Source organism: Aspergillus alliaceus (genome assembly GCF_009176365.1).
Source record: "Aspergillus alliaceus strain CBS 536.65 unplaced genomic scaffold BDW43scaffold_15, whole genome shotgun sequence".
Classification (NCBI taxonomy): domain Eukaryota; kingdom Fungi; phylum Ascomycota; class Eurotiomycetes; order Eurotiales; family Aspergillaceae; genus Aspergillus; species Aspergillus alliaceus.
Genome location: NW_022474698.1, coordinates 53,886 through 78,830, shown reverse-complemented (window position 1 = coordinate 78,830; position 24,945 = coordinate 53,886). Strand labels below are relative to the sequence as shown.

General features: G+C 48.3%; 9 protein-coding genes across 9 annotated transcripts; 6 read left to right on the top strand and 3 right to left on the bottom strand.

Annotated features, from left to right (window-relative positions):
* Nucleotides 1-117: 117 nt before the first annotated feature.
* Nucleotides 118-2,264, top strand: BDW43DRAFT_272389 (ubiquinol--cytochrome-c reductase subunit 2). The gene is made up of 5 exons (XM_032041537.1): nucleotides 118-506; nucleotides 593-767; nucleotides 825-1,684; nucleotides 1,754-2,156; nucleotides 2,227-2,264. Exons 1-4 carry the CDS (start codon nucleotides 243-245, stop codon nucleotides 1,847-1,849), a joined length of 1,395 nt encoding a protein of 464 aa, XP_031901477.1. The 5' UTR covers nucleotides 118-242; the 3' UTR covers nucleotides 1,850-2,156; nucleotides 2,227-2,264.
* Nucleotides 2,191-4,233, bottom strand: BDW43DRAFT_272387 (putative mitochondrial DNA replication protein (Yhm2)). Its single transcript, XM_032041536.1, has 6 exons — nucleotides 3,843-4,233; nucleotides 3,764-3,788; nucleotides 3,680-3,698; nucleotides 3,488-3,584; nucleotides 2,744-3,416; nucleotides 2,191-2,595 (listed from the first exon to the last, which is right to left on the bottom strand). Exons 1-6 carry the CDS (start codon nucleotides 3,919-3,921, stop codon nucleotides 2,541-2,543), a joined length of 948 nt encoding a protein of 315 aa, XP_031901476.1. The 5' UTR covers nucleotides 3,922-4,233; the 3' UTR covers nucleotides 2,191-2,540.
* Nucleotides 4,234-4,618: 385 nt separating this feature from the next.
* cit1 (citrate (Si)-synthase CIT1) lies at nucleotides 4,619-7,424 on the bottom strand. Its single transcript, XM_032041535.1, has 8 exons — nucleotides 7,032-7,424; nucleotides 6,894-6,958; nucleotides 6,746-6,830; nucleotides 6,644-6,691; nucleotides 6,530-6,590; nucleotides 5,922-6,477; nucleotides 5,559-5,859; nucleotides 4,619-5,498 (listed from the first exon to the last, which is right to left on the bottom strand). The coding sequence occupies exons 1-8, from the start codon at nucleotides 7,146-7,148 to the stop codon at nucleotides 5,310-5,312; spliced, it is 1,422 nt and encodes a 473-aa protein (XP_031901475.1). The 5' UTR covers nucleotides 7,149-7,424; the 3' UTR covers nucleotides 4,619-5,309.
* Nucleotides 7,425-8,806: 1,382 nt separating this feature from the next.
* BDW43DRAFT_309898 (Nrd1 complex RNA-binding subunit) lies at nucleotides 8,807-11,737 on the top strand (the record flags this gene model as incomplete). The annotated part of the gene is made up of 8 exons (XM_032046793.1): nucleotides 8,807-8,926; nucleotides 9,013-9,258; nucleotides 9,507-9,609; nucleotides 9,746-10,792; nucleotides 10,844-10,877; nucleotides 10,931-11,099; nucleotides 11,148-11,352; nucleotides 11,424-11,737. The coding sequence occupies 8 exons, from the start codon at nucleotides 8,807-8,809 to the stop codon at nucleotides 11,735-11,737; spliced, it is 2,238 nt and encodes a 745-aa protein (XP_031901474.1).
* Nucleotides 11,738-12,518: 781 nt separating this feature from the next.
* On the bottom strand, nucleotides 12,519-14,736 carry BDW43DRAFT_272370 (O-acetylhomoserine aminocarboxypropyltransferase/cysteine synthase family protein). Its single transcript, XM_032041534.1, has 6 exons — nucleotides 14,346-14,736; nucleotides 14,215-14,269; nucleotides 14,082-14,165; nucleotides 13,656-14,015; nucleotides 13,032-13,600; nucleotides 12,519-12,972 (listed from the first exon to the last, which is right to left on the bottom strand). The coding sequence occupies exons 1-6, from the start codon at nucleotides 14,393-14,395 to the stop codon at nucleotides 12,780-12,782; spliced, it is 1,311 nt and encodes a 436-aa protein (XP_031901473.1). The 5' UTR covers nucleotides 14,396-14,736; the 3' UTR covers nucleotides 12,519-12,779.
* A 714-nt stretch (nucleotides 14,737-15,450) lies between these two features.
* On the top strand, nucleotides 15,451-17,027 carry BDW43DRAFT_272364 (MARVEL domain-containing protein). Its single transcript, XM_032041533.1, has 3 exons — nucleotides 15,451-16,074; nucleotides 16,138-16,408; nucleotides 16,486-17,027. The coding sequence occupies exons 1-3, from the start codon at nucleotides 15,990-15,992 to the stop codon at nucleotides 16,595-16,597; spliced, it is 468 nt and encodes a 155-aa protein (XP_031901472.1). The 5' UTR covers nucleotides 15,451-15,989; the 3' UTR covers nucleotides 16,598-17,027.
* Nucleotides 17,028-17,783: 756 nt separating this feature from the next.
* On the top strand, nucleotides 17,784-20,272 carry BDW43DRAFT_50234 (putative arginine transporter). Its single transcript, XM_032050156.1, has 2 exons — nucleotides 17,784-18,256; nucleotides 18,367-20,272. The coding sequence occupies exons 1-2, from the start codon at nucleotides 18,043-18,045 to the stop codon at nucleotides 19,842-19,844; spliced, it is 1,692 nt and encodes a 563-aa protein (XP_031901471.1). The 5' UTR covers nucleotides 17,784-18,042; the 3' UTR covers nucleotides 19,845-20,272.
* Nucleotides 20,273-21,184: 912 nt separating this feature from the next.
* On the top strand, nucleotides 21,185-23,709 carry BDW43DRAFT_50174 (putative AMP-binding enzyme). Its single transcript, XM_032050155.1, has 4 exons — nucleotides 21,185-21,453; nucleotides 21,508-21,763; nucleotides 21,820-23,410; nucleotides 23,473-23,709. Exons 1-4 carry the CDS (start codon nucleotides 21,280-21,282, stop codon nucleotides 23,576-23,578), a joined length of 2,127 nt encoding a protein of 708 aa, XP_031901470.1. The 5' UTR covers nucleotides 21,185-21,279; the 3' UTR covers nucleotides 23,579-23,709.
* Nucleotides 23,710-23,951: 242 nt separating this feature from the next.
* On the top strand, nucleotides 23,952-24,923 carry BDW43DRAFT_309893 (uncharacterized protein; the record flags this gene model as incomplete). Its single annotated transcript, XM_032046792.1, has 3 exons — nucleotides 23,952-24,435; nucleotides 24,529-24,621; nucleotides 24,706-24,923. 3 exons carry the CDS (start codon nucleotides 23,952-23,954, stop codon nucleotides 24,921-24,923), a joined length of 795 nt encoding a protein of 264 aa, XP_031901469.1.
* Between the last annotated feature and the right edge of the window lie 22 nt (nucleotides 24,924-24,945).

The following is a 24,945-nucleotide window of genomic DNA, read 5'->3' as shown; positions in this document are numbered from 1 at the left end:
CAGCTGACACGGAGAAGGAGGAAAAGCCGGTTCCGCCCGCACTCGCCATTCCAGCCAATTAGAGAGAGAGTAATCAAGGCTCCGGCATCTTGAAGCTTTTCAGACATCGTTTCCAACCCGCCCAACGACAGTCAGAAGAACCCTTCTGCTCTCCCTCCCCCTCCCCGCCCTCCCCAATTGCTGTCGAGCCACTCGGTCTCCTACCTTCCTCCTCAAATATTGAACATTCCGCACATGCGATAATGCTGTCGCGGTCTACTTTCAGCCGAAATGCGCCCCGTGCGCTCCAGAAGCAGTGCTCTGCTGCCGGCGTGAACAGCCGTCGGAGCATGGCCTCTACTGCCACCCCAGGCCTCCAGTACGATGTCACCGAGGCTGCCGGAGTAAAGCTCGCCAATAGAGAAGTAGCAGGCCCTACGGCAACCCTGGCGTTGGTTGCAAAGGCCGGCCCTCGTTACCAGCCTTTCCCTGGGTTCTCAGATGCTCTCGAACAATTCGCCTTCAAGGTAAGTCTCGGCATCCAATGCCAACTCCTCCCGGCTCCGGATCGGTGTATGAGATGGAATCTGACGATATTCTCTTCAATTGACAGTCCACACTCAAACGGTCAGCGTTGCGGATCAATCGGGAGGTTGAACTGCTGGGCGGTGAAGTTTCTTCGACACATTCGCGTGAAAATGTTGTGCTCAAGGCCAAGTTCCTCTCTAACGATCTGCCTTACTTCGCCGAATTGCTGGCAGAGGTCGCTTCTCAGTCGAAGTTTGCAGGTAAGTCGACAGAGTGGCCGTATCTGTTACAATGGACGGGCTAATCATGTTCATCAGCCCACGAGTTGAATGAGGTCGTCATCAAGCACCTTAAGCTCAGGCAACAAGCCCTTGCTGCTGACCCTGAGCAGCAGGCAGTCGATGCTGCCAACGCTCTGGCTTTCCACCGCGGCCTGGGTGAGAGCATCACCCCTTCTACTACTGCCCCCTTCGAGAAGTACCTCTCGGCCGAAGCCCTTGCTGCGTACGCCCAGCAGGCTTATGCCAAGTCCAACATCGCTCTTGTTGGCAGTGGTTCTAACTCTGCTGACCTGTCCAAGTGGGTTGGCGAGTTCTTCAAGGGACTCCCCAGCTCCGGCAGCGCCGGCCAGTACCAGCTCCAGCCCCACGTAGCCTCCAAGTACTATGGTGGCGAGCAACGTATCTCGTCCAAGGCTGGCAACGCCGTTGTGATTGCATTCCCTGGTTCCAGTGCTTTCGGCACCTCTGGCTACAAGCCCGAGTCTTCTGTCCTTGCTGCCCTCCTTGGCGGTGAATCTACTATCAAGTGGACTCCTGGCTTCTCCCTCCTGGCTCAGGCTACCCAGGGCTTCTCCCAGGTTCGGGCCTCTACCAAGAGCGTCACTTACTCTGATGCTGGCCTCTTCACCATCTCTCTTTCCGGCAAAGCCGACCAGGTCGCTTCGGCTGCCAAGAACGCCGTCGACGCCCTCAAGAAGGTCGCTGCCGGCGAAGTCACTAACGAGGATATCAAGAAGGCAACTGCCCTCGCCAAGTTCCGTGCTCTTGAGTCGGCTCAGAGCCTTGAGACGGGTCTTGAGGCTACTGGCTCTGCTCTCCTCAACGGCGGCAAGCCCTACCAGATTGGTGAGATCGCTCAAAGCATCGATGCCGTTACGGAGGCCCAGGTCAAGGATGTAAGTATACGATTTCTACTATTGGGTACCTTTGTTGGGGAAGGGACGCTAACCAATTCTCTTCTACAGGCTGCCAAGAACTTCCTCTCTAGCAAGGCTTCCGTGGCCTCTGTTGGAGACCTCTTCCAGCTCCCCTACGGCGAGGACCTGGGTCTGACTGTTTAAAGTGTGCGCAATACATATTAGACTGTCTTTGGGAAAAAGCGTCACCCCTGTCTTATGTGTCTAGATCAATCTTTGCAGATATTTTCCTTTTTGACGTTGTTGTAGTAGTGACTGTAATACAATTGTACCTTATCCAATACAGCTTACTTCTGCGGCGTAGTACGGTTCATTTGTTATTTTCCGTCCGATTCCGGCGTTAGCGTTGCAGGTACGGAGAGATGGGTATATATATTTACCTACTTCCCCGAACAACTCTCCATGAAAGGGGTACGTACGTACGGCGCCTGTAATGCCATGCAATCAAAGTCTAATAAAAGGCATAAGTACTCTCTGTATCTAGAGGCAACTATCAAAACAAGGAACTCGGGTCACAGAACTTGAAGCTTGGGAGTAAATAAGCCATCACATATCGCGATCTGCGGCTTCGCTCAACATCGTAAAACATCTCGTCAGAAGGCAAACCCATTACCGTGAAATTCGATTATCATTAACAAGTACTACTATAAAAGGGAAATATGACACTCGAGAAGCATGGACTTGGTCCAAAGATCATTGCTCAATATTACATGCATGTGTGGATCGTTGATGTTAACCCACCGAACCATGTCTGTCTGATGTGATGAATAGGGGAAGACCCAATCTCTCAAGCACCCCCAGGCCATGCATAGCAGAAGGGTATCTCAAACCTTCTCTAGTGCTTGGCGGTGACTTGCTCGCCCGTCAGTTTTTCGACTGCTTCCTTGGCCCTAACGCGGTACAATGGAGACCCACAGGTTAGCCTAATTCCGCTTCTCGGCTATCACATGGATATCGGGTAGTTCCTTCTCGGACAAGGGGTATTCTTGGCCCGAAAGATATGCCAGGCGTTTTTGAATGGGAGAGAACTCAACTCACATGTCACCAAGAGCCACCATGCAGACGGTCTGCCAGATTCCCAGTCCTATACGAGGAGTAACTCCACGGTAAAGGCCCTTCAGACCGTTGGATTCGTAGATATACTTGAAAGTTTTGCCGACGGTCAAATTCTTAGGGCGGTTGGGGTCATCCTTCTTGCTCTGCATCTCAACACGAATGACCTCAATAGGCTGGTTCCAAGCAGATAGACCACCACCGAGACCGGAGGCCAAGACCTTTTCCATTGCACTCAATTTCTGTCCTTCTTCCTTGTTAGTCACCCTACGAATTGCTGTTTCTGCCAGGCGAGAAAGACCGAATCGGGAGCCCCAGTTCGTAGTCTGACGGATAGCAACTGCATTGACACCGCGATTGATACCACGAATGCCCTCCTTGCGGTAAATATCCATGAATGTCGCGAAGGTGCTCGGAGGCTTTACACCTTGGGCAGCCATCTTGTGCTTGGTGATCTCGACTGTCTTCATGCAGGTACAAAAGCCCATAGTGGCATATGCCTGGGCAATACCTCCGGCCATACCCCCCGAGATACCGGCGAGGAAGTCGGGCGCGCCGAGCACCTTAGCACGGAACTCCGCCTCGGACGCAACGAAAAGGAGGACGGCGCCTTTGGTGGAGGCCTCAATCCAGGCCCACGGAATGAGACCTTGATAATCTAAAAAAGCATCTCACATCAGAAACTGTGGCACCCACGCTAGTCTGATTACGGTGATGGAGGTCACTTACAACCGAGGATCCCGCCACGACCCCATATCCGACCCATAGCGCTCCCGAAACTGTCGCCTCGATTCGCGGCCATGGTCGTCTTGATCACTTCCAGCGGCTAAGAGAGAAATCAGTAACATAACCCCTAAATATATTTCTATCTCTGTTTTATTTATATTATTATTTTCTCTGGGCATTTTGAGGGTTTGGTACCTGTCCCAAAGTGGTGACCCTAGTAGTCACATTAGTATCGGAGATCCCACTCCATTAGCAAAGGGAATCGATCGCATTACTTACTCGAACATATTCAATCCTGCACCGACTGTAGAAACATCGTCAGAATCAAGCAATTCCTGTGATGGTGGGCGTCACCTACGTAACAAATTGCTAAACTTGACGGGCTTCTTCTCGAGCTTGCGACCACCAGTGGCCAGCTCGGCTGAAGCAGAAGACATCTCTAACCTTGGGGAGTGCTGAAAGGGGCCCTGACCAAGGGATGCTGGGGGCTTCGTCGCCTAAGGGATCACGAGATGATGACGGTTGTTTGCAATGGGGACAAGAGCGATTGTCTTCAATCGAACTTCAAGCGTCGAGAGAAAGCCTTGGGAGTTGCACAGGGGGAGTACTAAGCGGCCGATAAAACTGGGATGTGAAGAAGAATGAGAAGGGTCAAACTGAACAGGGTGAACTGGAAATATTAAAAAAGCAGCAGAATGGATGGATTACCCGGCGTACGACAAGTAAAGGACAGGTTCGCGCTACTAGGCCCGACTGGGCGCTGGACGGCCTAAGGCCAACGTGGTTTTCCCCTCAAATTGCCAAAATAGAACCGACGTCGGGGGGACATTGGGGATGCACTAAGCCTAATCTGAGTATTTCCGGGCACTAGACCCATTGCGGTCCGGCGGTGTAATTGGCTTCAGTTGAGCCAACGGAGCAAATCGGGTGCCCCCAACATTACCTGTTCTTGAATTTTACAATGCAAATTACAGAAATGGTTGAGACGTCCCAATCATATTTCTCTCAACCATGCAATAGCTTAAGGAAGTAGTAACTAAACAATGAGTAGTTTCAGTCTCGGAAACATTCAAATTACTATAGATATATACGGAATAGTGTCCCTAACCGTAGTCTGTCCATTGTTCTCCATATCTTCTGCCTGGGTAGAGAACACTAAGCAAAATGTATGTATGTATGTAGGTATGTACATACGTACCTCGGCGTAATTTGTTAATACTCTGAAACAGTAAACCTCTACGTCTTTTTTTTTTTCCAACCTATTATTGTAGTTATCAGGAACTCCGCTGTACTAGTACGATAGCCGGAGATATTACCGACTTATCACTAAGGTACACACATATACAGAGTACTAGTAGTAGATACGCTCTCATTCATGTGATGAATCAGGCAATATCCCTAGATGTCAGATGTGTGGAGCCCATGTTAGATGAACCTCGGGATTGAAAGTGCTAGTCAAGAGGAAATCGTACTCCATACTTATTATGTACACCAACCAGTACCAATTTCAGTAGCTTTCCGTCCCTGTACCCCCTTGCATAGGGGGGTTGTTCTTTTCCCGATCGAGAAGTCTTGCGATTATTCTAGTGACTACGTAAAAGCTTGTAGAAATCTCTCTACTACTAAGGAAGCATTTATGATATGGAGATCAACACGATTTTGGAGTGCTGTTACAAGGCCTGCTCGAACAAAGTCCTATCATACATTAATCAAACTAACCACAACACTCGTCGTGTCCTAGTCTAATAAAATAGTAAGGGAATAATACAAAATTGTGTGCTTAATCATAACAAACCCCTTCTCTTTTTCATATCATTCAACAAATTTACAGCTTAGCACCGACAAGCTTGGCGTAAGCCTCAGTGCTGAAGGACTTGGGGCGCTCAATAGGAGCACCAAGAGCACGGTCAATGATCAACTGGGGCAGGACCCCAAGAGCACGAGAAACACCGAACAGAACGGTGTAGTAGTTAGCCTCAGTCAGGCCATAGTACTGAAGGAGGACACCAGAGTGCTAGAGATGAATCAGTACGCGAGCTTCTTCTGATGGAAGGTTGATGGGTAATAGACTTACAGCATCAACGTTGGGGAAGGGGTTCTTGGTCTTTCCATGCTCAGTAAGCACGCCAGGAGCAATCTTGTATACCTGGCTGACTAGCTTGAACATAGGGTCATCAGGGAGTTTACGAAGGGCAAACTCGCGCTGAGAAACGTAGCGAGGATCGGTCTTACGAAGGACGGCGTGACCGTAGCCGGGGACAACCTGACCGGCGTTCAAGGTGGACCACAGGTAGTCCTTGATAGCCTGGTCACTAAGGTCGTTACCAATGGCTGCCTTCATCTTGGTGAGCCAGTTGAGCACTTCCTGGTTAGCCCTATTTAAGTAGGAATGTTAGTTTAATCGACTCTTAGATTTCCTGAAGGAGGCAAAGCATACAATCCGTGAAGAGGGCCAGCCAATCCGTTCAAACCGGCAGACAGAGAAAGCATGGGGGAGCTCAGTGCGCTACCAACAAGGTGGGTGGTGTGAGCGCTAACGTTTCCACCCTCATGGTCAGAGTGGATGGTCAGATACAAACGCATGAGCTCAACGAAGTCATTGTTGTTTCCATAGCCCAGCTGGTTGGCCAAGTTGTAGGAGTAGTCCTTGTCCTTCTGGATAGGAGCAACCTTGCCGTCCCGAAAGACGTTGCGGTAGATCTTCGCGGCAATGGTGGGCAGCTTGGCAATGAGGTCCATGGAGTCTTCGAAGGTGTAGTTCCAGTAGTCCTTCTTGTTGATACCCTTGGCGTAGGCCTTGGCGAAAGCGGACTCATGCTCCAGGGCGGTGACGGCCAGAGAGAATTGAGCCATGGGGTGGAGCGTGCTGGGGCAGCGATCAATCAGCTCCTCGATAAACTTGGGGAGATCAGAGCGAGCAGCCCACTCAGCAGACAGGGCGCGAACCTGCTGCTCGGAGGGAATCTCGCCGGTCAGCAGCAGCCAGAAGAGACCTAAAATATATTAGCAGGATAGACCAAACTTGTTCCAAGGGTATAAGTGTACCTTCAGGGAGAGGCTCCTCGCCACCGGGGGCCTTAGGAAGGAGCTTCTGACATTCAGGAATCTATGTAACCATGAGTATACGAGAATTTTGGACCAAAAGCCAACGGTACATACAGTGTATCCACGGAAACGGATACCCTCCTCGGAGTCCAAAACAGAGCCCTGAGTAATAGAATTAGCAAACTCCCGTTAGCAGTTATTAGCACCATAACCCACCTCCCACACAAGGCACTTAACGCCACGAGCACCGCCATAGGCTTGGTCAAGGGTGAGCTCGCCAATGACCTTGTTGCCATGTTCCCTACAAGAACGAATCGGCGTGGTTAGCAATCGAACAAGTCGTCAAGGGTTGAATCGTGCGTACTTCCTGAGCTTCTTGACCTTCTCAATCTCGCCAGGGAGCTTATCGGCGAAGGTTTCCTTCAAGGTCTATATGATTTGATAACGATGGCAGTTAGATGGATGGAGGACGGTAGCGATCGAGACATCACGACGGACGAACCTTAGCCTTGCTGGTAGAGTAGCAGCGCAAACCATTCAAGGCAGCAGAGTGCACGACCGGCTTACCGGCGAGAGAAGAACGAAGGACAGAAGTTCCGATTCTCAATGAAGAAGCCATGTCGAAACAAACACTCTTTATGAGCGGTTGAGTGTAAATGAGGAATGGAGATGGTCTGGGTATATTAAGATAGTGTGATAGTGAGAAAGAAGAAGAAAAGATGCTGAGGTTTCGGGAGAAGCTCTTTTTTTTTTTCCCATCTGGCCGTAACGGTACAGCCGGTACATGTGCAGTACGGTAAAGGTCGGCAACGAGAGAAGGCAATGGCGGGATTCCGTAATGTACGGTATTGCTATGCCCAGAAAGGTCCGGTCTCCCGAATCCCTTCCATTCATTGATTTCGGCGACGCAGGTTTCTTCGTGACAACACCAGATCTGTGATCACTCCTCACCCGCCCAATTCCGTTACGCGGGACGGAGTACCGGAGGAACTGCCTAGGTAGTAGATCCGTAGAAGAGTTCCCCTATCTATTGACCTACTTTCATCATGGGTATTTATTTCTATAAACAGAATGAGCGAATGTGTCCACCCATGACAATACTCTTTGCCGACCCTTGTCTTTCATCGCCCTTTATGTAGCACCTACCTTACCTCATGTGGTCTGAAATCAGACTTTTGGTTTAATCTGTTGGACCTCTGGCTACCTGGTAGTCGCTAAATTGACGATCTCGGCACGCGCTCCATCCGTAAACGGAGTATTCAATCAACTCTAGTGACGTCGGCTGCCACCCGAGTTTGGGACGGACCCTTCCCGTCCAAGCTCAGGTAGTAACCTCCTATGTACCGAGAATCATAGTTACCAGAATTCCTGATGACTAAGATAATTGTGAACGAAACGGATTTGATTATATTCCTAGAGCTTCTGGGCACTCAGCAAATTCAGATTCGCGGTCGATATTATAAAGTAATCTGTACTATGCTGAACAAACATTCCTTGGTTTGTTCATTTTGTATGAGTTCTGATGGATTCTTCGGCCTCTGGAACACGCCTTGACAAATTAGCAGCATGTTACCTCATTTGATTCACCGGTTCTGAAATGCCACCAGGGGTTACTAGGTAGAGCCTAAGGACCAATAAGTCATTGGCACGTGACGTATAACTCAAGCCTTAGGCCCCCAACCTGAAATATCATCAAGTGAAACTTCGGGCTTGCCCGTTTTAGCTTAGCGTGCCTTATGATTTTTCTCCTCACCTGACTGCCTTCACTACAGAAAATCACTCCTTCCTTAATACTTCTTTCACTTCACAACATTCCTCTCACATCCAACTCTTTACCACCTCTTATTTCGACCCTGTAATCTATCACGTTTACCTCTCTTTTTGATTTACCTGACACCCTTCACCTTAGGTCGTACCTCGTACACTTTCTCGCGAGTCGCAAATTCCTGGACACGATCGCTTGGCTGTGTTCCAGCTGTAGGCGGAAAACCCCCCCTGGTCGCCAGAAGTCCGCTCGTGGAGTTCTGTAGTGATACGACCAGAAGTCCGCTTAGGAAACTGTTCTCGACAAACAGATTTTTTTATCACTAAGCATCACAATATTTTCTCCTTGACCGCGCTGGATCTCCCAGTAGAAACGACTCGTTGGACCCTTGATACACACTCGCCTGTGCCATATTATCTGAAGCGATAGTTTTGTCAAAGAGCATTCTGGGATTATCTATCAACTATATCTCCGTACTGCAACCCGGTATTCTCTAATACATACTATCAACAATGTCATCTGCTGTAGCAGAGCTGGATAACTATCTCCAGTCTATGCTCGCCCTTAAGCCTCCTGGTGTTTCAGGCTCTAAGATCAACAGTATTACATCACTTTGCACGGCAAATGTTCAGGTATTGCACCTCTTCTAGTCTTGGTTGACAGCGACATCTATCAGGTGTGAATACAAGCAAGCTAACAGGTTCGCTTCTTTGTGCAGAATGAATCCGTTCTTATCCAGAAGATCTATACACACTTCAAGAAGGCTCCGGGAACACACAAGTTGGGCGTACTCTATGTCGTAGACTCTGTAACTCGACAGTGGGTAGAAGCAGCGCGCAAGGCGGGTCAGCCATCGGGTAGTGCTGCTCCTGATGGAACCTTTGCCGCTGGTGTTAACAGAGTGACCGAATTACTACCTGTCTTGATGACTGATATCATAAACAACGCTCCTGAGGATCAAAAGGTACGCTCTAGATGCAAGATACAAACAGTCACCATATTACCACCCAAGCTGCAGACATGCGTACGGCCGTTAAAGGAGTGGTGATTTGTATTCAAATCCCGCTGTGGCCTGTATAAAATTTGATCTACGTATCTCCCGTTATATATCCCCCCCTTTTCTGCATAGAATCCGCCCTTCCATTCCTAGGTGTTTATGCTGTCGATTGTGGCGAATAGTCCAACTTACGTATCCCATGACTCTTCTTATAGGAAAAAATCAGGAAGCTGGTTGATATCTGGGAACGTGGATATACTTTCCCTGCCCCCATGCTTACCTCATTCAAAGAAAAACTAAATGCACCTGCAGCACACAGTAAGCTTGTTTCCCTTCCTTCTATTTGACACGATGTGGATGTCAATCTGCCGTATGTCGGTCCGGTTGTATAACGCCAGGAGCCGTCCTAAATGCCAAGATAATTGCGGCCAGAGTTCTGATGTTGCTTTAATAGATGTTGAATCCACTACGCCCGAGGGTTCCCCAGCCCCGAACTACATCCCTCTAGGAGGTTCCCAGCAGTCGCTACTGCAGCAGCCACCCAATGGCGCAACCTCAACAACCCCTCAGTCGGCACCGGATACCTCCAGTATACTGAAAGCCCTAGCAGATATGGCCAAACAGAACTCCTCAGCTCCATCGGCGTCAGTAGCTCCGGCAGTGGCGCCGCAAGCTAATCCTCTTAGTACTTTAACCCAGCAGAGTGCAGCTCCGCAGCCAGTGTCGTCATCCGTAGACCAGGCTTCACAATCCCAGAATGGACAGGCTAGCGTAAATCCATTTGCTGCTGGAGCGATGGCGGCACCTTTCGCAGCCTTGAGTAATATCGCTCAAAACCCGGCATTGGTACAACCGCAAAGTCAGAGTCAGACCCCAAACCCCTTGACTGCGGCGCAAAACCCACTGGCTGCGCTACTGCCACAGGCGACCGCAGCCCCGGCTCAGCCGACACCCGCTGTTGCGCCTGATGCGCTGCAGCAGCAGCTCCAGCTCTTACAGCTCTTGGCCGCACAGGGAATCCCGCAAGACCAGTGGGCCACTGCCCTGCAGATCCTAAGTCTGTCCAATGCCGCTAATATGGGCAACATGAATCCTGGCCAGGCTCCCAGTTTTAATTTACCGGGCCAAAATGTCAACGCTTGGGGCCGCCCGGACTCCCAGTCACGTGAGTTCGACCGGGACCGTGAGCGAGACCGAGACTATATGCGCTCCCCTCCCGGTCAGTATCGTCGCCGGTCCCGCTCCCCCGGTTGGGACAGACGTCGCGACGTATCCCCTCCTCGTCGTCGCGATAGTCCTGTCTACGGTGAATACCATGGCGACTCTCCTGGTCGCAGAGGCGGCGATCCTCGTGGTCGTCGAGGCAATGATTACCGTCAGCGCAGTCCCCCGGGACGTAGACGCCGCACTCCATCTCCTCCTCGTAAAGATCCTACTCTGCCACCTCCCGGTCCCAAGTTTATCGAGTGGGATTACTCCATCGGGCAAGGCAATATTAAAGGTTCGTATCAGCTCGATCGTAAGCACGCTTCCTAACTAACGTTCAATGCAGTTCTGAGTCGAACCCTTTTTGTTGGCGGCGTCACGTAAGTCGTTGTCTCAACTCACTAGTCCGTCTTATTCTAACCACCTGGAATAGGTCATCTGAGGCGCACTTGCGCTCTCTATTTGGCAAGTTTGGCATCGTCCAGACTTGCATTGTCAACATCGATAAACGTCACGCTTTCATCAAGATGATTAGCCGCCAGGACGCTGTGAATGCCCGTGATGGTATGGAGTCCTACAAATCTGGAGACATGCAACTTAGAGTACGTACACTTTGCCGCAATTTGGTGATAAAGCTAATCATTGTTCAGACTCGGTGGGGTGTCGGATTTGGCCCGCGGGATTGTAGCGACTACCAGACAGGCATCAGTATCATTCCGGTCGAACGACTCACAGAAGCGGATCGTAAATGGATGCTCACTGCTGAGTATGGCGGCACTGGTGGTAGATCAATCGAGAGTGGCATGGTTGTTGAAGAACCGGATATCGAGATAGGCGCTGGTGTCTCCTCCAAAGGTTCGCTTTTTTTTTTCTTTCCTCTCACCCCCAAAACTTAAGGAGTGCCCTCAACTGACTTGTTCTTATAGCTATCAGTAGACGGATTGCGACTGACACCGGAGGCAAACGAGGTCCTATCTCGTCCCGTACTCAGCAAGATCGATTCCCCCGGCCAGATCGAGATGGCCCTCCCGTTAGAATGGGGCCTGGCGGTCCTGGTGGCCAACCTGATCGAGATATTTCTAATGCCAATACCGTAGGCGTCCCCCCTGCTGTGCCTGGTTTCGGCTTTTCCTTCCCGGGTATGCCCCTGTTCCCCCCAGGCTTCATGATGGGAGGAGCCCAAGCCGGAACATCAAGCGGCTCAGCACAACCACCACCCCCCGGTCAAGGGGGCAACTGAACACCCTGAAATGGTCAATCTATATGTCAAGTTCTACTTCAGTGAAGACAATGTGCCTTTACTCCTTTCCTTCACCCTTTGTTTTGATACGAGCTTTATTACTTGTTGCTCCTTGTAAATCATATGCGGAACTGGGCGTTGAAGCTCTCGATATCGGACCCATCAGAGAGACACACCTGCATCGGCAGGGTTAACATTCTCCCATTCTAGTGGGCTATTTGAAGTGTACAACAATTGCATACACGGTCTTACCTTGCCGCCCTGCGTCTGTTAGTACTTCTCGGATGCAACAATCGCGTAACCACAAATGTTCCCGGTATCGAAGAGCGCAGTGTTAAGAGATGGGGAGTATGTGCCGTCTGCTTTCTCCCTTCACCCTCTAGCTCTACATAAGCTTTTCTGTACACCTCTTCACGCTTTCACATTTAGGCGCCCCTTTTCTTTTCTTCTTTCTTGAAATGGGCGGCTTCGTGTGGTTTTGCATCTTTGTGTTTTCGAAAATCAGCAATACTGTTGCATATTTTCTAGTGTTCTTTGCATTTCCTCTTAAAATAGTGCGGGGTCAGGCGATATACGAGTACATTTTATTTACATCTCTTCCCCATCCATTCCAGTTTGTTGGAAACAGTTCAAAACAGTACGCAATCTTTGTAGGCTTCAGATGTCGTATGTAGCACTACTCTTATCTTAAAAATTGAAGCTGGCATGGAGTCGGTATCCTAAGCTACGGTTATGTATTTAGGGTTAGAGGCGCTTCTAACCAGGAAATCTGCGATACAATTTTGAATTCGGTTCCATTCGAAGCCTATACAAGCCCCAATATGTGCAAAAAGGACATTTTCAACTGTTTAGATACCCTGCGCAGATCGATTCTAGATTTGCGATTTCATACATTGCGTTCGTCATACTTCGGCTATACCTTAAACAAATCCTAACTATATGAATTCCATCCCCTTTAATGCCCCCATCACTTGAGATTGTATCAACTCCCGAATTAGAGTCTTCGCCATGCAATCGCCCAAGTATCCCCTCATTAAATAGTCTACTGAGTATCTGCATCACTAGACGCTTTGAATGACTGTTCGAAGTCGGTAATAATATCATCAATGTGCTCAGTACCGACGGAAATGCGGATGGCATCCTCGGTAACACCAGAGTCAAGCCGCTCTTGCTCTGTCAGTTGCTCGTGTGTCGTAGACCACGGATGGATTGCAAGCGTCTTGGAGTCTCCGACACTATCAGAATAGTTAGTCAGATATTGTCGCTAGTCACAGTCACCATTTGAACGACTTACTTTGCCAGGTTGCTGATCAATTTAAAACCATCGACGACCTGACTGCCGGCAGTAGCGCCTCCCTTGACGCCAAAGGATAAGACACCCCCAAAGCCGCGTTTCAGATATCGCTTGGCTGTTTCATGGCTGGGATGGTTTTGGAGCCCGGGATACGAAACCCAGCTCACGTAGTTGTTTGTACGCAGCCAGTTCGCTAGAGCCAATGCATTGCTGGCATGCCGCTCAGCACGCAAGCTCAAAGTCTCCAGTCCCAGGATTAGCTGCTGTGCAGCGAATGGATTCAATGCCGAACCGAGATCCCGAAGAATCTCAACGCGGATACGGATTGCGAAAGCCAAATTTCCGAAGGTCTCCCAGAACTTTAAGCCATGGTAGCCTTCGGATGGCTCCACAAACTGGGGAAACCGTGCCCCGTGCTTACCCCAGTCGAACTTACCACTATCGATCACGACACCTCCGATGGTGGTACCATGGCCACCAATCCATTTTGTTGCACTGTGCACGACAATATCGGCTCCATACTCAATGGGACGGCAGTAATAGCCACCAGCTCCAAAAGTGTTATCAACCTGATCCACCGGTCAATACTTGCGCCGATTTATTAAGAAATGCTCTGACACGTACTACTAATGGCACGCCTTTCTCATGGGCAACTTTGGCGATGGCCTCAAAATCCGGAATATTGTAACGAGGGTTCCCGATTGTCTCGACATAAACGGCCTTGGTGCGGTCATCAATCGCCGCCTTAATATCCTCTGGTTTGTCCCCCTGGACAAATTTAGTCGTGATCCCAAAACGAGGGAGAAGGACTTTGAATTGATTGTATGTGCCTCCATACAAGTTACTGGTCGAGACGATATTATCGCCAGCATGCGCAAGCGCTGAGATCGCCATGAACTGAGCCGCCTGGCCAGAGGAGGCTGCTACCGCTGCAACACCACCCTCAAGGGCTGCAATACGCTTCTCGAAGACATCGACCGTCGGCTGTGGGTTGTTAAAATGGAGAGCTCTTCTGCCTTCTTTTGGGGACGGATAACCTTCGTCACTTACGTTCATGATACGGCTATAGATGTTGCCAAACTCTTTGAGGCCGAAAAGCCTAGCGCCATGGGCGGAGTCATTGAATGTGTAAGACTACAGATATTGGTATCACTTAATGGGTTATGACTATGGATAGACTGACCGTGGTTGCATAAATCGGTACAGCGCGAGCATTAGTCGCCGAGTCTGGCTCATGGCTTCATAGTCGTTAGGATCATCATGTTACGTGAGCTGATTCCACACGGAAGAGGGAGGAGCGATAGGGATACATACCCAGCATGAAGTTGAAGGGTTTCGAAACGAGGTTGCTGCGATTCGGCCATGGCGCTCTTGAATGATATCGTAGCTATACCTGTGAGAGATATGGCCGGATTACCCGGAAGTTATAGAGGGTTGTATGGGGGTTTAAGGTTGATATTATCAGTAAATCCTACTGAATACTTTGAGGGGCGGAAGGAATCCATTTATGCTGCTGGTATTTGAAGGTGCGGGGTGAAGAAAACAGCAACGATATTAATACGATGGCGTGATCAATAGGCGGGGAGGGGATAAAGAAGAGAGTTGGGAAAAGAAAAGAAAAAGAAAAGTTAGAAACACGATAGGAGTCTATCTAGTATACGGGTCATTTCGTGTTCCTTGTTCACCCAAAAAAAAAATCAAGGAGAATTCAATTTTTCGATAGAAGCAGAGATACAATATAGTATGTACATCCAGTGCTATCTATTAGGAATAAATATAGTCAGACACGGTTACCTTGTAAAAGGTTCATAGTCATAGCTACTAAATAGGTCTTGTACTTGAATGAAATTTGATTGTTGGCTATGTTATGTATATATAAATATATATAGATATATATTATAGGGGGAAAGCATCGAGACTTAAGAGGTATCGAAAACTAAATTGTGGGGGAAAAGATAGGGTCTTATTAAAATTGGTGACTGCAAGGGGACTCTGCACCCCAGGGACTATTAATACATATATGTATAACAAATTGAATGCTGACTACTACGATGACCGGGAATCAGCAAGGTAGTGCTACTCACATATTTCCGATAAAAAAAAAAACCTATAATGCCAACCGGAAGGGTGGAAACGAGAAAAGAAATGGAGGAAAAAAGAAAAGAGGTACCTATAACTTGGAGTTTAATAAGAATGAATGATAGATACAAAATTTTGGATAGGCAACAATCAGTATTATTGATATAAATATAAATCAATATACGCACATGATAAATATGCTGTCATCATTAGCTTGTGGCGTAAGAGAGAATAGATCAATTTATAGTTCCGAGTTGTACAGCTAAGAAGTTGCTAACTAGTATATATATGGTAAAAACTACGCATTTCCTTCAAATCAGAACCTGCCAACAAACAAGTTCGGTAAAATCTGCATACCTTAAAAAGTAGAATCCCCTTGAATGAAATCATTGTCACCCAATGCCTCGTGTTCACGAGGTTCGCCGAGGCGCTTGTCGTCATAGGCGTGAGGATCACAAGCATTTGAATTGACCCTTTTTATATACGTATATATATCCATATATACGCGGCACCCTTATTCTGTTACTTGTCTTGGCCTAGTTTACTTTTTATTTACTCCTTTATCTAATTCTAACCCTTTCCCTTCTGCTTTCTGAGTGTATACACATCAGAGTCAAACAGCATCTTCTTAACTCTTCACCCGTATACTACAAGTTGAGCACTAGAGCAAAGATCATCGTGAGAGCGCGTCGGTGGCTCGAGTCTTCTTGCCGAAAAACGGCAAGAGATCTTCGACACCAAAGTCTACTTCGTCATCGTCTTAAAATCACGCCTTGCTTAAAAGCTTGCAACTTTCTTCTCTTCCTAGGATAATCGGACATAAGTCTATTAGCTGATATTGGTAAACGAGAAGACCATTTCTCGTGGGTACCGATCGCCATGACCCTGGATTTTCCCTGGATCTACCCTGTTCGGGTTGTCCAAGTAATATTTGCGATCATCATCCTTGGGTTGACTGCATACAGTTCGTCACCTTTCTTATACCCGATATATCACACTGAAAATGAATGCTGACGCTCGAGTCAAGTTGTCAGCGTGTACAATAATGATACTGTCAACTTCATGCTTTTCAACAGTATATGGACGGCTTTCTTCGCGACTCCGTACCTTGCTCTTGCACCCGTGCACTTTCCACATCTCGCACATCGTTTGATTATCCCGGCCGTGGAAGTAATTACCATGATCTTCTGGTTTGCAGGGTTCATTGCATTGGGCGTTTTACTTCCTGCTCCTAGGTTTTGTCACTGGAGCGCCTGCAACTGCGCCCAGGCAGCCACGGTGTTCGGGGCATTCGAGTGGTATGTCCTCCTTGGTTGCGAATGACTTACCACGCTATCGAGCGGTATAGTGTCCATTACTAACATAAAATACCAAGGGCCTTATTCGTGGCCACAAGTGTGATAGCTGTTCTGTGTGCATTTCGAAGCAGGCCAAGCACTACTAGTACGAAGCCTGCCCCCCAAACTACTGCCCACATTGGCGTCTAAGTGGAATGTAGTGGTGGCACCATGAACTGCCCCTTAGGCGTTTCCTAGTTGATAGTACTTCACGAAGAACGACATTTAGGCTTACCGATGCTATTATGTACACTGTATATTACGTTGCGGCATCGGCGACCCCTCCCGGATTGATTTGATGTTAATGATAATGTTAATGCTGGATATAAAAGGTCAGAAAAAGGTGAGGCAGAGGAAGTAGTTAATGTTAATTTGAAATCTCTATACTTAGTATAAGCGCGGAGGCTCAGAGAAAATTGGCTCTAATTATATCAAATGACATCGCCATGGTTACACTTAAATAAGTATAGTATGGGTACATCGTAGCAGTGTTCTGGTATCAGGAAAGTGCTAACACATATGTGATGAAATATCTTTTGATTGAAATGTAGGTTTATAGAATAGGGCTGCTGGCTTTTCCTCGGGAATCCAATCCTCGACGGCAACGACGGCAACCTTAAAAAAGAGGCATTCATTTGAAGTTAATATTACTTGATTTTATCCGTTCCCGGCCACGGAATAGAACCTTGTTCCCCGAGGTCACCTGCCCGCCTTGCTCTTTACACATCCCAAGGTACTGACTACTACCAGTAGTATACATATCTATAGGTACTAACGATATGTAATACTACAGAACTGTTCTTCTACTAATGATAAACAATTGAGCATTTACTAGTATGAGCGATGAGAAACGGGGACTGTAGCCCCGTTATCTACTTTCCCGCCACCGCACGACCCAGAATTTATCATGAACTTACGAGAAAAAAATTTTCCTCCGCCCAAAATTTCCTATCAACGGCCCACTTTTCAAGATATTCGCCGCCAACGTTTCGTGCGGAGGCTCCATCCGCAGATGGAAAAGTTTTTCGGCGGTTGAGTAGCACACAGCGGTTTGGAGAAAATGAGCCAATGGGTTGAAATTTCTTTCTCTCCTGCCAGGACTTGATCTATAGAAACATTGCCATTATTATTACATTTATGGAGTAGTCATTTGGATTATCGCTCTACCTCTTTGCCGATCTCATCAGCGTTGCATCCGTTGGCATTGAAGAGAGATCCCCATTCTCTCCCCTCACTTTAATCATTCTTGTTACATAAAATCTTCCCTTAGTGAACACATAATCGCCATTTTCCCATCACTGTCATTCGCCGTTCCCGTTATCTCCATCATTCCCAGAGGAGTATTCCTATGTTTGAGTCCTTGACGACCTACAACAACTGCTGCACCCCGTTCTCTTGGGTTAAGCACTAGTTTGCTCCACAGGGAATAAAAAGGCTCTGCCCGCTGGAGTGCAGTGGTGACTCAAAAAGAACTCTAGTGGAGTCAGCCCTCCCACTCTTTTCCTCACCTAGGCCTCTCGACTTTCTGCTTCTCACGACGCTTTAATATTCGGCTTAGACCCAAGCCTTAACAATCGGACTGCTGCAGTCCAAACATGGCCTCCGGGGACGGGCTCAACTTCACGCCGAAATCTGCAGAGGGAAAAGACAGGATGGCCAACGATGAGGCCTTCCAGGTCAATGCTACCACCCCTTCGACCAATTTGAACGACATGGACTGTGAGAAGCATGGAGCTACTAGCGAGTCCAATCCTGTCCCGAATTTAAAACGGGAGCTTAAAAGCCGACATCTGCAAATGATTGCCATTGGTGCGAAGACCTTTCTAGTTTTATTCGTTATTTTTCTTCCCTTTGTGTTTTGGCTGTCCTCCATCGATATTTGTTCAGCATTCAGGAAAAACCTTACTGACTACAACCAGGCGGCACAATTGGCACAGGGCTTTTCATTAGCAGTGGCACCGCCATCGGTACAGCAGGCCCGGTGGGGGCGCTGATTGCATATCTCTTCGTCGGCAGTATTGTGTACTCAGTTATGCAGGCGCTTGGTGAAATAGCAAGTTATTTGCCAATCCAAGGAGCGTTCACGTCCTACGCGGCCCGAATGATCGACCCTAGCCTGGGTTTCGCTATGGGATGGATCTATTGGTTTTCTTGGGCTAGTACATTTGCGCTTGAGCTTACTGCAACGGGATTGATCATACAATTTTGGGATAAGGATATCAACATCGCTATCTTTATCGCTGTGTTTTGGGTGGTCATCACACTTTTCAACTTTCTGCCTGTCAGCTTTTATGGCGAGCTGGAGTTCTGGTTTGCCAGTATCAAGGTGATCACGGTCGTTGGATTTATGATCTTTGCCATTTGCATTGATGCAGGGGTTGGAAATAAAGGATATCTGGGCTTTACGTACTGGACCAACCCGGGCCCATTTGCACCTTATGCCGATATTTCTCCAGACTCGACAGCCAAGTTCGTGGGCTTTTGGGCTGTACTTATCCAGGCGGGCTTCTCATACCAGGGAACAGAATTGGTTGGTATCGCAGCAGGTGAAACTGAAAACCCTCGCAAGACTATTCCTTCCGCCATCCGCAAGACATTTTACCGTATCCTGTTCTTCTTCGTTTTGACCATCTTTTTCATCGGGCTGCTGGTGCCTTACACCAACGAAGACCTTGTTAAAGACGGAAATGATGCGAATTCCTCACCGTTCGTCATTGCAGCTCGACTTGCAGGCGTCAAGGTCCTGCCTCATATCATCAATGCCGTCCTATTAACTGTTGTCCTTTCCGCTGCCAACTCCAATGTTTATAGCGGTAGTCGTATCCTCATCGGCTTGGCTCAGGAAGGGCTCGCCCCGCGTTGGTTCAAAAGAACGTCGAAAAAGGGTGTGCCCTACTACGGTGTCGCATTCACTGCAATGTTTGGCTTGCTCGGTTTCATGAACGTGTCCAATGCTGGTAGTACAGTGTTCAACTGGCTTCTCAACATCGCAGGTGTGGCAGGCTTCATCACATGGTGCTCCCTGAATGCTTGCCACCTTGCATTCATGCGAGCTCTGAAAGCTCGCAATATGTCTCGAGACCTTCTTCCGTTCAAAGCGATGTGGCAGCCCTGGTATTCTTGGTATGGGCTTTTCTTCAACATATTGATCATTTTAACTCAAGGATTCACCGCTTGGATCCCAAGTTTCAGTGTGACAGATTTCTTCATCGCCTATCTTAGCTTGATTCTTTTCGTGGTGCTTTACTTGGGGCATAAGATATTCTATCGGACGTCCTTCGTTTCCCCACTCGAGGCCGATATTGACACGGGCCGGATTTCTCTTGAAAACGAGTCCTGGGAAACCACCACTTCTACGAAGTGGTACCAAAGAGTGTTCCGCTCGTTTCGAGGTTAAAGGGGGCCCTTTTACAGCCCTCGTGGGATGATCCTTAGCACTTTGGGCCATTGGGTTATTTATTCGAATTTTCGTTTTTGTTTATTTTATTGCGCATATATATATGATAAGTATATACACATCTTCGCGCGGTATCAGAGAAACCCGGCATCACATGGGTGGATGATGGACGAGTTGATATTGGTTCCTTTCGTCTTGTACATTATATTATACCTTTTCCTTTCTTTTTCTTTTGCCTCTCTTTCTCATGTTTTGTTTGCATTGGCATGGAGTTTGGGGGGATGAATGGCTGTGAACTATTACTATTCATTTGCAAAGCATAGAGGAAATGCAACGAACCTTTGCTTAAACATTGATATATGAGGAGAGGTGTATAGTAACTGTACCTATTAAAATAATTATTGAAATAAGTTCACGTGCCAACCCACACGTGCAACAGTAAGTTGTATTTAATATTTATCCATTTATTGTATATACAGAATTATACCGACTGTCATCCGGCAAGGAAGATTTCTTTTCTCAGCGGGTAAAGTGATAGACAACTCGGTTAATCATCCTTCACAAGCATGTGAAGTGAAGGGTGATTTAAGATTCTTTTATTTCTTCAGTGCACAGATTCCAACTGCACGTTAATCTTACATTGCAATGTAGTATCATATACAGAGAAAGGTGGTTTGTTTGATCCAAGAAGAATAAGTCAGATACCAGAGATGGAGATGGAAATGGAGAGAGAGAGAGTGAGAGAGAGATCGATCAAAGAATACTTTGATCAAGAGTCAATGAAGAAAGAACATAACCTTTGTCGTATTCAAATGAAATTTAGTAAATGACCTCGGCACTTCCAGGAAAAAGGGTCACTAATCCACTTTGGAACTTAAACTGAACCACACCGCCCACAGTGTTTTACACTTTACTGTACCTTGTACTAGTACCTAACGGAGGGATAACCCTCCCCGGACGGGGGGTTTTTCACAATGAACCGGGTACGTGCCGAGGTTCATTTCACGTTGCGTGGGTATGAATGGCTCGGCCACTCAGCGTTCTACTCGTCCCCATCCCCCACCCCCAAATTGCTTGGGGACTTACAGAGAACTTCCTACCGACTCCATACTTCTTCTTCTCCTGAACCGTTCTCTTCTTTCTCCCCGCTCTTCTCTCTTCTCTCTCTCCACTCACCTTCTCTCCTTTTCCTCACTCCGTCTTTTATTATTGTTACGGGACTGACATTCGGCACAAGACTATAAATCCCAGTTACAGAACCTCTCTTCCGTGTTGCGTACATACTAGCCAGCCTTCTTGAGTCTGGGTTCTGGTATGATTGGAATTTATTCCTGAAGATATTTTCTCTGTCTCTATATATACATATATTTATATACACACATATACATCTTTGTCAACGTTTCATTGTTAGCCTTCGTGGGTCACATCTGTCGCAATGTTTTTTAACCAACAGCCGATCCACCTCGCTCGTGCAGATCAGTTGAGGCAAGAGCCTCCAAAGGGATCGCCATACTCGGTTGCCCTGCCCGGGACTGAGAAGCCTGGACGGAGTAAGGTATATCGTGCCTACCATGCGCAAAAGGAACTCGTGAGGACATTGGATCCACAGGTAAGAGTCGTCTTAGATTTTAGCATTGCTTAGTGTTGACATCGCTCTCTTTAGGTTCTCACCGCGCATGATATCTTCGAGTCAACTGCAAACCGTGTGCCGAAGAATCACTGCCTGGGATGGCGTCCGTATAACCCGACAACCAAAACATTCGGTCCATACCAATGGTTAGATTACCAGGCTGTACAAAAGCGACGGGCCGATTTTGGTGCTGGCTTGATCGAACTGCACAACAAACATAATTGCCATCGTCCTGGCCAGTACGGTATAGGGCTGTGGTGTCAAAATCGCCCGGAGTGGCAAATTACCGGTATGCGATCTCTTTCTTCCTCCCTGCAGTTTGACGGCGCTGACTCGCAGCTGCAGATTTGGCATGCATGTCTCAGGGCTTGTATTCGGTGTCGATCTATGATGTTCTTGCCCCGGACGCAACAGAATATATTATCAACCATGCAGAGCTGCACTGTGTCGTTACCTCTTTGCCGCATATCCCAACTTTGCTCAAGCTGAAACCCCTCTTACCCAATTTGAAGATTATCGTCAGTTTGGACCCTCTTGATGGTGGTGAACAGGCTGGTCACTCAAAGCGAGCCCTTCTGGAGTCCGTGGCTGCTGGGCAAGATGTCTCGATTTATACGATAGATCAGGTCGAGGGATACGGTGCCACTTCTAATCGCTCTTACAACGCCCCCAAGCCTTCTGATATTGTCACTATCAATTATACCTCTGGCACGACAGGCCCTCCGAAAGGTGTTGTTCTGACGCATGAAAATGCCGTTGCGGCCACTGCGGGTGCTCTTATTACCACCCAGCAGGCCTCTGGTGACACCCTAGCGTCCTATCTTCCGTTAGCTCACATCTATGCTCGTTTGTCAGAACATGCAGCATTCTGGGCGGGTGCACGCATTGGATACTTCCATGGAAACATTATGGAGCTGGTGGACGACCTGAAACTGCTCAAACCTACAGGATTTATGTCGGTTCCTCGTCTATATAGTCGGTTTGGGAACGCAATCCGCGCCTCAACGGTGGACCAACCTGGTTTCAAGGGTGCGTTGTCGAGACACGTCGTTTCGGCCAAGACCGCCCACCTAAAGAATTCCGATCCCTCTAAGGCGACTGTGAAGCATGCTTTGTATGACCGGATTTGGTCTAAGAAGGTCGCTGCTGCCCTGGGCTTGGAACGTACAAGAATGATGGTCTCTGGTTCCGCCCCGCTTGATCCTTCACTCCACAACTTCCTCAGAGTTGCTACAGGCGCCGACCTCGTCCAGGGTTACGGTTTGACGGAGACATATGCTATGGCGTGCGCACAATCTTCCAAAGATCTGACCGCTGGCAACTGTGGGGGCCTAGCACCTTGCACGGAAGCATGCTTGGCATCTCTGCCTGACATGGAGTATTCTGTCGAAGACAAACCTTACCCTCGGGGCGAATTACTTCTGCGCGGCACAAACGTGTTCCAGGAGTACTTTAAGAATGCCGAAGAGACAAACAAGGCTATCACCGAAGACGGATGGTTCCGGACGGGCGACGTCTGTACCATAGATGAAATGGGCCGCATCATTATTATTGACCGCCGGAAGAATGTCCTGAAGCTCGCCCAGGGAGAATACATCTCACCAGAGAGGTTAGAAGGTGTTTATCTCTCCGAGTTGGGGTATTTTGCACAGGGCTATATCCATGGCGACAGCGTCCAGACGTTCTTGGTTGGCATTTTCGGAGTCCAGCCTGATGCATTCGCTGCATTTGCCAGCAAAGTGCTTGGCCGGACCATCGGCGAGACCGATATTGAGGGCATTAGATCGGTATTGAGCGATGACAAGATTCGGAAGGCAGTGCTAAAGGACCTCGAGAGGGTTGCGAAGAAACACAAGCTGGCAGGTTATGAGAGGATTAAAAACTGCTCGTTGATGCTTGAACCATTCACGGTTGAGAACAACCTGCTGACACCAACGTGAGTGCATTTGATCGTCTTCAAATCTGTTTGTTACGCCGTACTAATTGTTTTGCGTCTAGTCTCAAGTTGAAGCGGCCCCCGGTGGTGAAGCAGTATCGCCAGCTTCTGGATGAGCTCTACGCCCAAGCTACGGCCCAGGAGTCAGCTCCCAAGGCCAAGCTATGAAATTGTACTTTTGTTGCTTTTTATTTCCCTAGTTATTATTCTATTAACCGCATATGTATTGGAGCAGTTGACACGGGCAACTGACTCCGGGCGCTGTACATACAACCCGAGTGATCTGCTATTCATACCGCTAGTGACATTATGATGAGGACGGTAGATATTCCGCCGAAGTACTATTTTGCTGGCGCTGTTGTTTACCTACACAAGAGATAGAGGATGGCTGTAGATACTTCCGTGAAACCATGTGATTTATTTACATTAAATGCTTGGCATAATTCCGTACCCTTTCTTTCCCTTCCCTTCCCGTCCTTTCCTTTCCCTCCCACAACGTGCATGGAGAGGTCAAATGTTCACATCATATCCAGTCATGCGAATGTCTAACTTCTTTATCTCCTCTCTTCTTTCCCTCCTCGTAGTCACCACAACAGTGGTGGCATCCGCCTTGACAATCGCCATTCCTCCTTCTGGCTTCCTTCCCAACCCCAATACCCTTCCAGCCGGCACGCATGCCACTCTCACGTCCTTCCCATCGTCAACACAGTCGGATCCGCTGATCGCCCCGCTAACGCACTCTGCGACCTTCATTTTCCAGAATCTGAAGTCCACAGGGAGGCCTCAATCCTACTTACTCGATATCCGGTCTGCAGAATATGTCTTCGCGCCATTTCGGGTTGATATCGCCGCAGACGGTACGGTGCTAGGCGTTTGGGAGACATCCCGTGGGAATCCATGGGACAATCGCGGTGCGGAGAGATATGCACTTGATGTCGTTACTGCGAATGCTGCCCAGCCCTCCGGTGTGACAGTGGATGCCAAGGTCCTGACCAAGAGAAGCTTCTACGAGGAGAGGTCCAAATGTGAGTTCCCTGCCCTCTCAGTGAGAACAACAACCCTTTTGGTTGTGAAGTGCACTTGTTGTTTTCAAGATGCTTATGGGTTAATTATCTTAGTCTCGCCTCTTGCTTTGTTCAAGAACCCTATGATTCTGCTCGCATTAGTTGCTTTGGGGTTTACATTCGGAATGCCGAAGTTGATGGAGAATAGTAAGTTTCCCATTGTCACTATAACCCCACAAGACTCAATAATGGATGAACATATGGCATGAATACCCTTGCTGAGTTTTCCAGTGGACCCCGAGATGCGTGCCGAATTCGAAAAACACTCCCGAGCGTCCCCTATCTCCGGGGCAACTCGGAGTGCCATGACCGGTGGCGGTGCACCGGGCAACTTTGATTTCGCGGGCTGGATGGCTGGTGCTCATCCAAGACCAGCTAGTTCCGAGCCTGTTGCTTCTCAAGGAACAGCGACTGGCAGAGAGGGGGGAAATGTACGAAAACGAGGATGAGCGCCCCGTGGGGGTTCTGTTC

Excerpts from the sequence above, each read along its gene's own strand:
- BDW43DRAFT_272389 (XM_032041537.1), top strand. The coding sequence starts at position 243 with ATGCTGTCGCGGTCTACTTTCAGCCGAAATGCGCCCCGTGCGCTCCAG. Across the intron at positions 507-592 it reads TCGAACAATTCGCCTTCAAG|TCCACACTCAAACGGTCAGC; the intron begins GTAAGTCTCGGC and ends TTCAATTGACAG. Across the intron at positions 1,685-1,753 it reads CGGAGGCCCAGGTCAAGGAT|GCTGCCAAGAACTTCCTCTC; the intron begins GTAAGTATACGA and ends TCTCTTCTACAG.
- BDW43DRAFT_272387 (XM_032041536.1), bottom strand. The coding sequence starts at position 3,921 with ATGTCTTCTGCTTCAGCCGAGCTGGCCACTGGTGGTCGCAAGCTCGAG. Across the intron at positions 3,417-3,487 it reads TCGTGGCGGGATCCTCGGTT|ATTATCAAGGTCTCATTCCG; the intron begins GTAAGTGACCTC and ends ATGCTTTTTTAG. Across the intron at positions 2,596-2,743 it reads ATGGTGGCTCTTGGTGACAT|GGCCAAGGAAGCAGTCGAAA; the intron begins GTGAGTTGAGTT and ends GTACCGCGTTAG.
- cit1 (XM_032041535.1), bottom strand. The coding sequence starts at position 7,148 with ATGGCTTCTTCATTGAGAATCGGAACTTCTGTCCTTCGTTCTTCTCTC. Across the intron at positions 6,591-6,643 it reads TCCGTTTCCGTGGATACACT|ATTCCTGAATGTCAGAAGCT; the intron begins GTATGTACCGTT and ends ATGGTTACATAG. Across the intron at positions 5,499-5,558 it reads CCTTCCCCAACGTTGATGCT|CACTCTGGTGTCCTCCTTCA; the intron begins GTAAGTCTATTA and ends ATTCATCTCTAG.
- BDW43DRAFT_272370 (XM_032041534.1), bottom strand. The coding sequence starts at position 14,395 with ATGGCCGAATCGCAGCAACCTCGTTTCGAAACCCTTCAACTTCATGCT. Across the intron at positions 14,016-14,081 it reads TCTATAGCCGTATCATGAAC|CCGACGGTCGATGTCTTCGA; the intron begins GTAAGTGACGAA and ends AACAACCCACAG. Across the intron at positions 12,973-13,031 it reads TTGATCAGCAACCTGGCAAA|TGTCGGAGACTCCAAGACGC; the intron begins GTAAGTCGTTCA and ends CTATTCTGATAG.
- BDW43DRAFT_272364 (XM_032041533.1), top strand. The coding sequence starts at position 15,990 with ATGACCCTGGATTTTCCCTGGATCTACCCTGTTCGGGTTGTCCAAGTA. Across the intron at positions 16,075-16,137 it reads CCTTGGGTTGACTGCATACA|TTGTCAGCGTGTACAATAAT; the intron begins GTTCGTCACCTT and ends GCTCGAGTCAAG. Across the intron at positions 16,409-16,485 it reads GTGTTCGGGGCATTCGAGTG|GGCCTTATTCGTGGCCACAA; the intron begins GTATGTCCTCCT and ends TAAAATACCAAG.
- BDW43DRAFT_50234 (XM_032050156.1), top strand. The coding sequence starts at position 18,043 with ATGGCCTCCGGGGACGGGCTCAACTTCACGCCGAAATCTGCAGAGGGA. Across the intron at positions 18,257-18,366 it reads TCTGCAAATGATTGCCATTG|GCGGCACAATTGGCACAGGG; the intron begins GTGCGAAGACCT and ends GACTACAACCAG.
- BDW43DRAFT_50174 (XM_032050155.1), top strand. The coding sequence starts at position 21,280 with ATGTTTTTTAACCAACAGCCGATCCACCTCGCTCGTGCAGATCAGTTG. Across the intron at positions 21,454-21,507 it reads TGAGGACATTGGATCCACAG|GTTCTCACCGCGCATGATAT; the intron begins GTAAGAGTCGTC and ends CGCTCTCTTTAG. Across the intron at positions 21,764-21,819 it reads CCCGGAGTGGCAAATTACCG|ATTTGGCATGCATGTCTCAG; the intron begins GTATGCGATCTC and ends TCGCAGCTGCAG.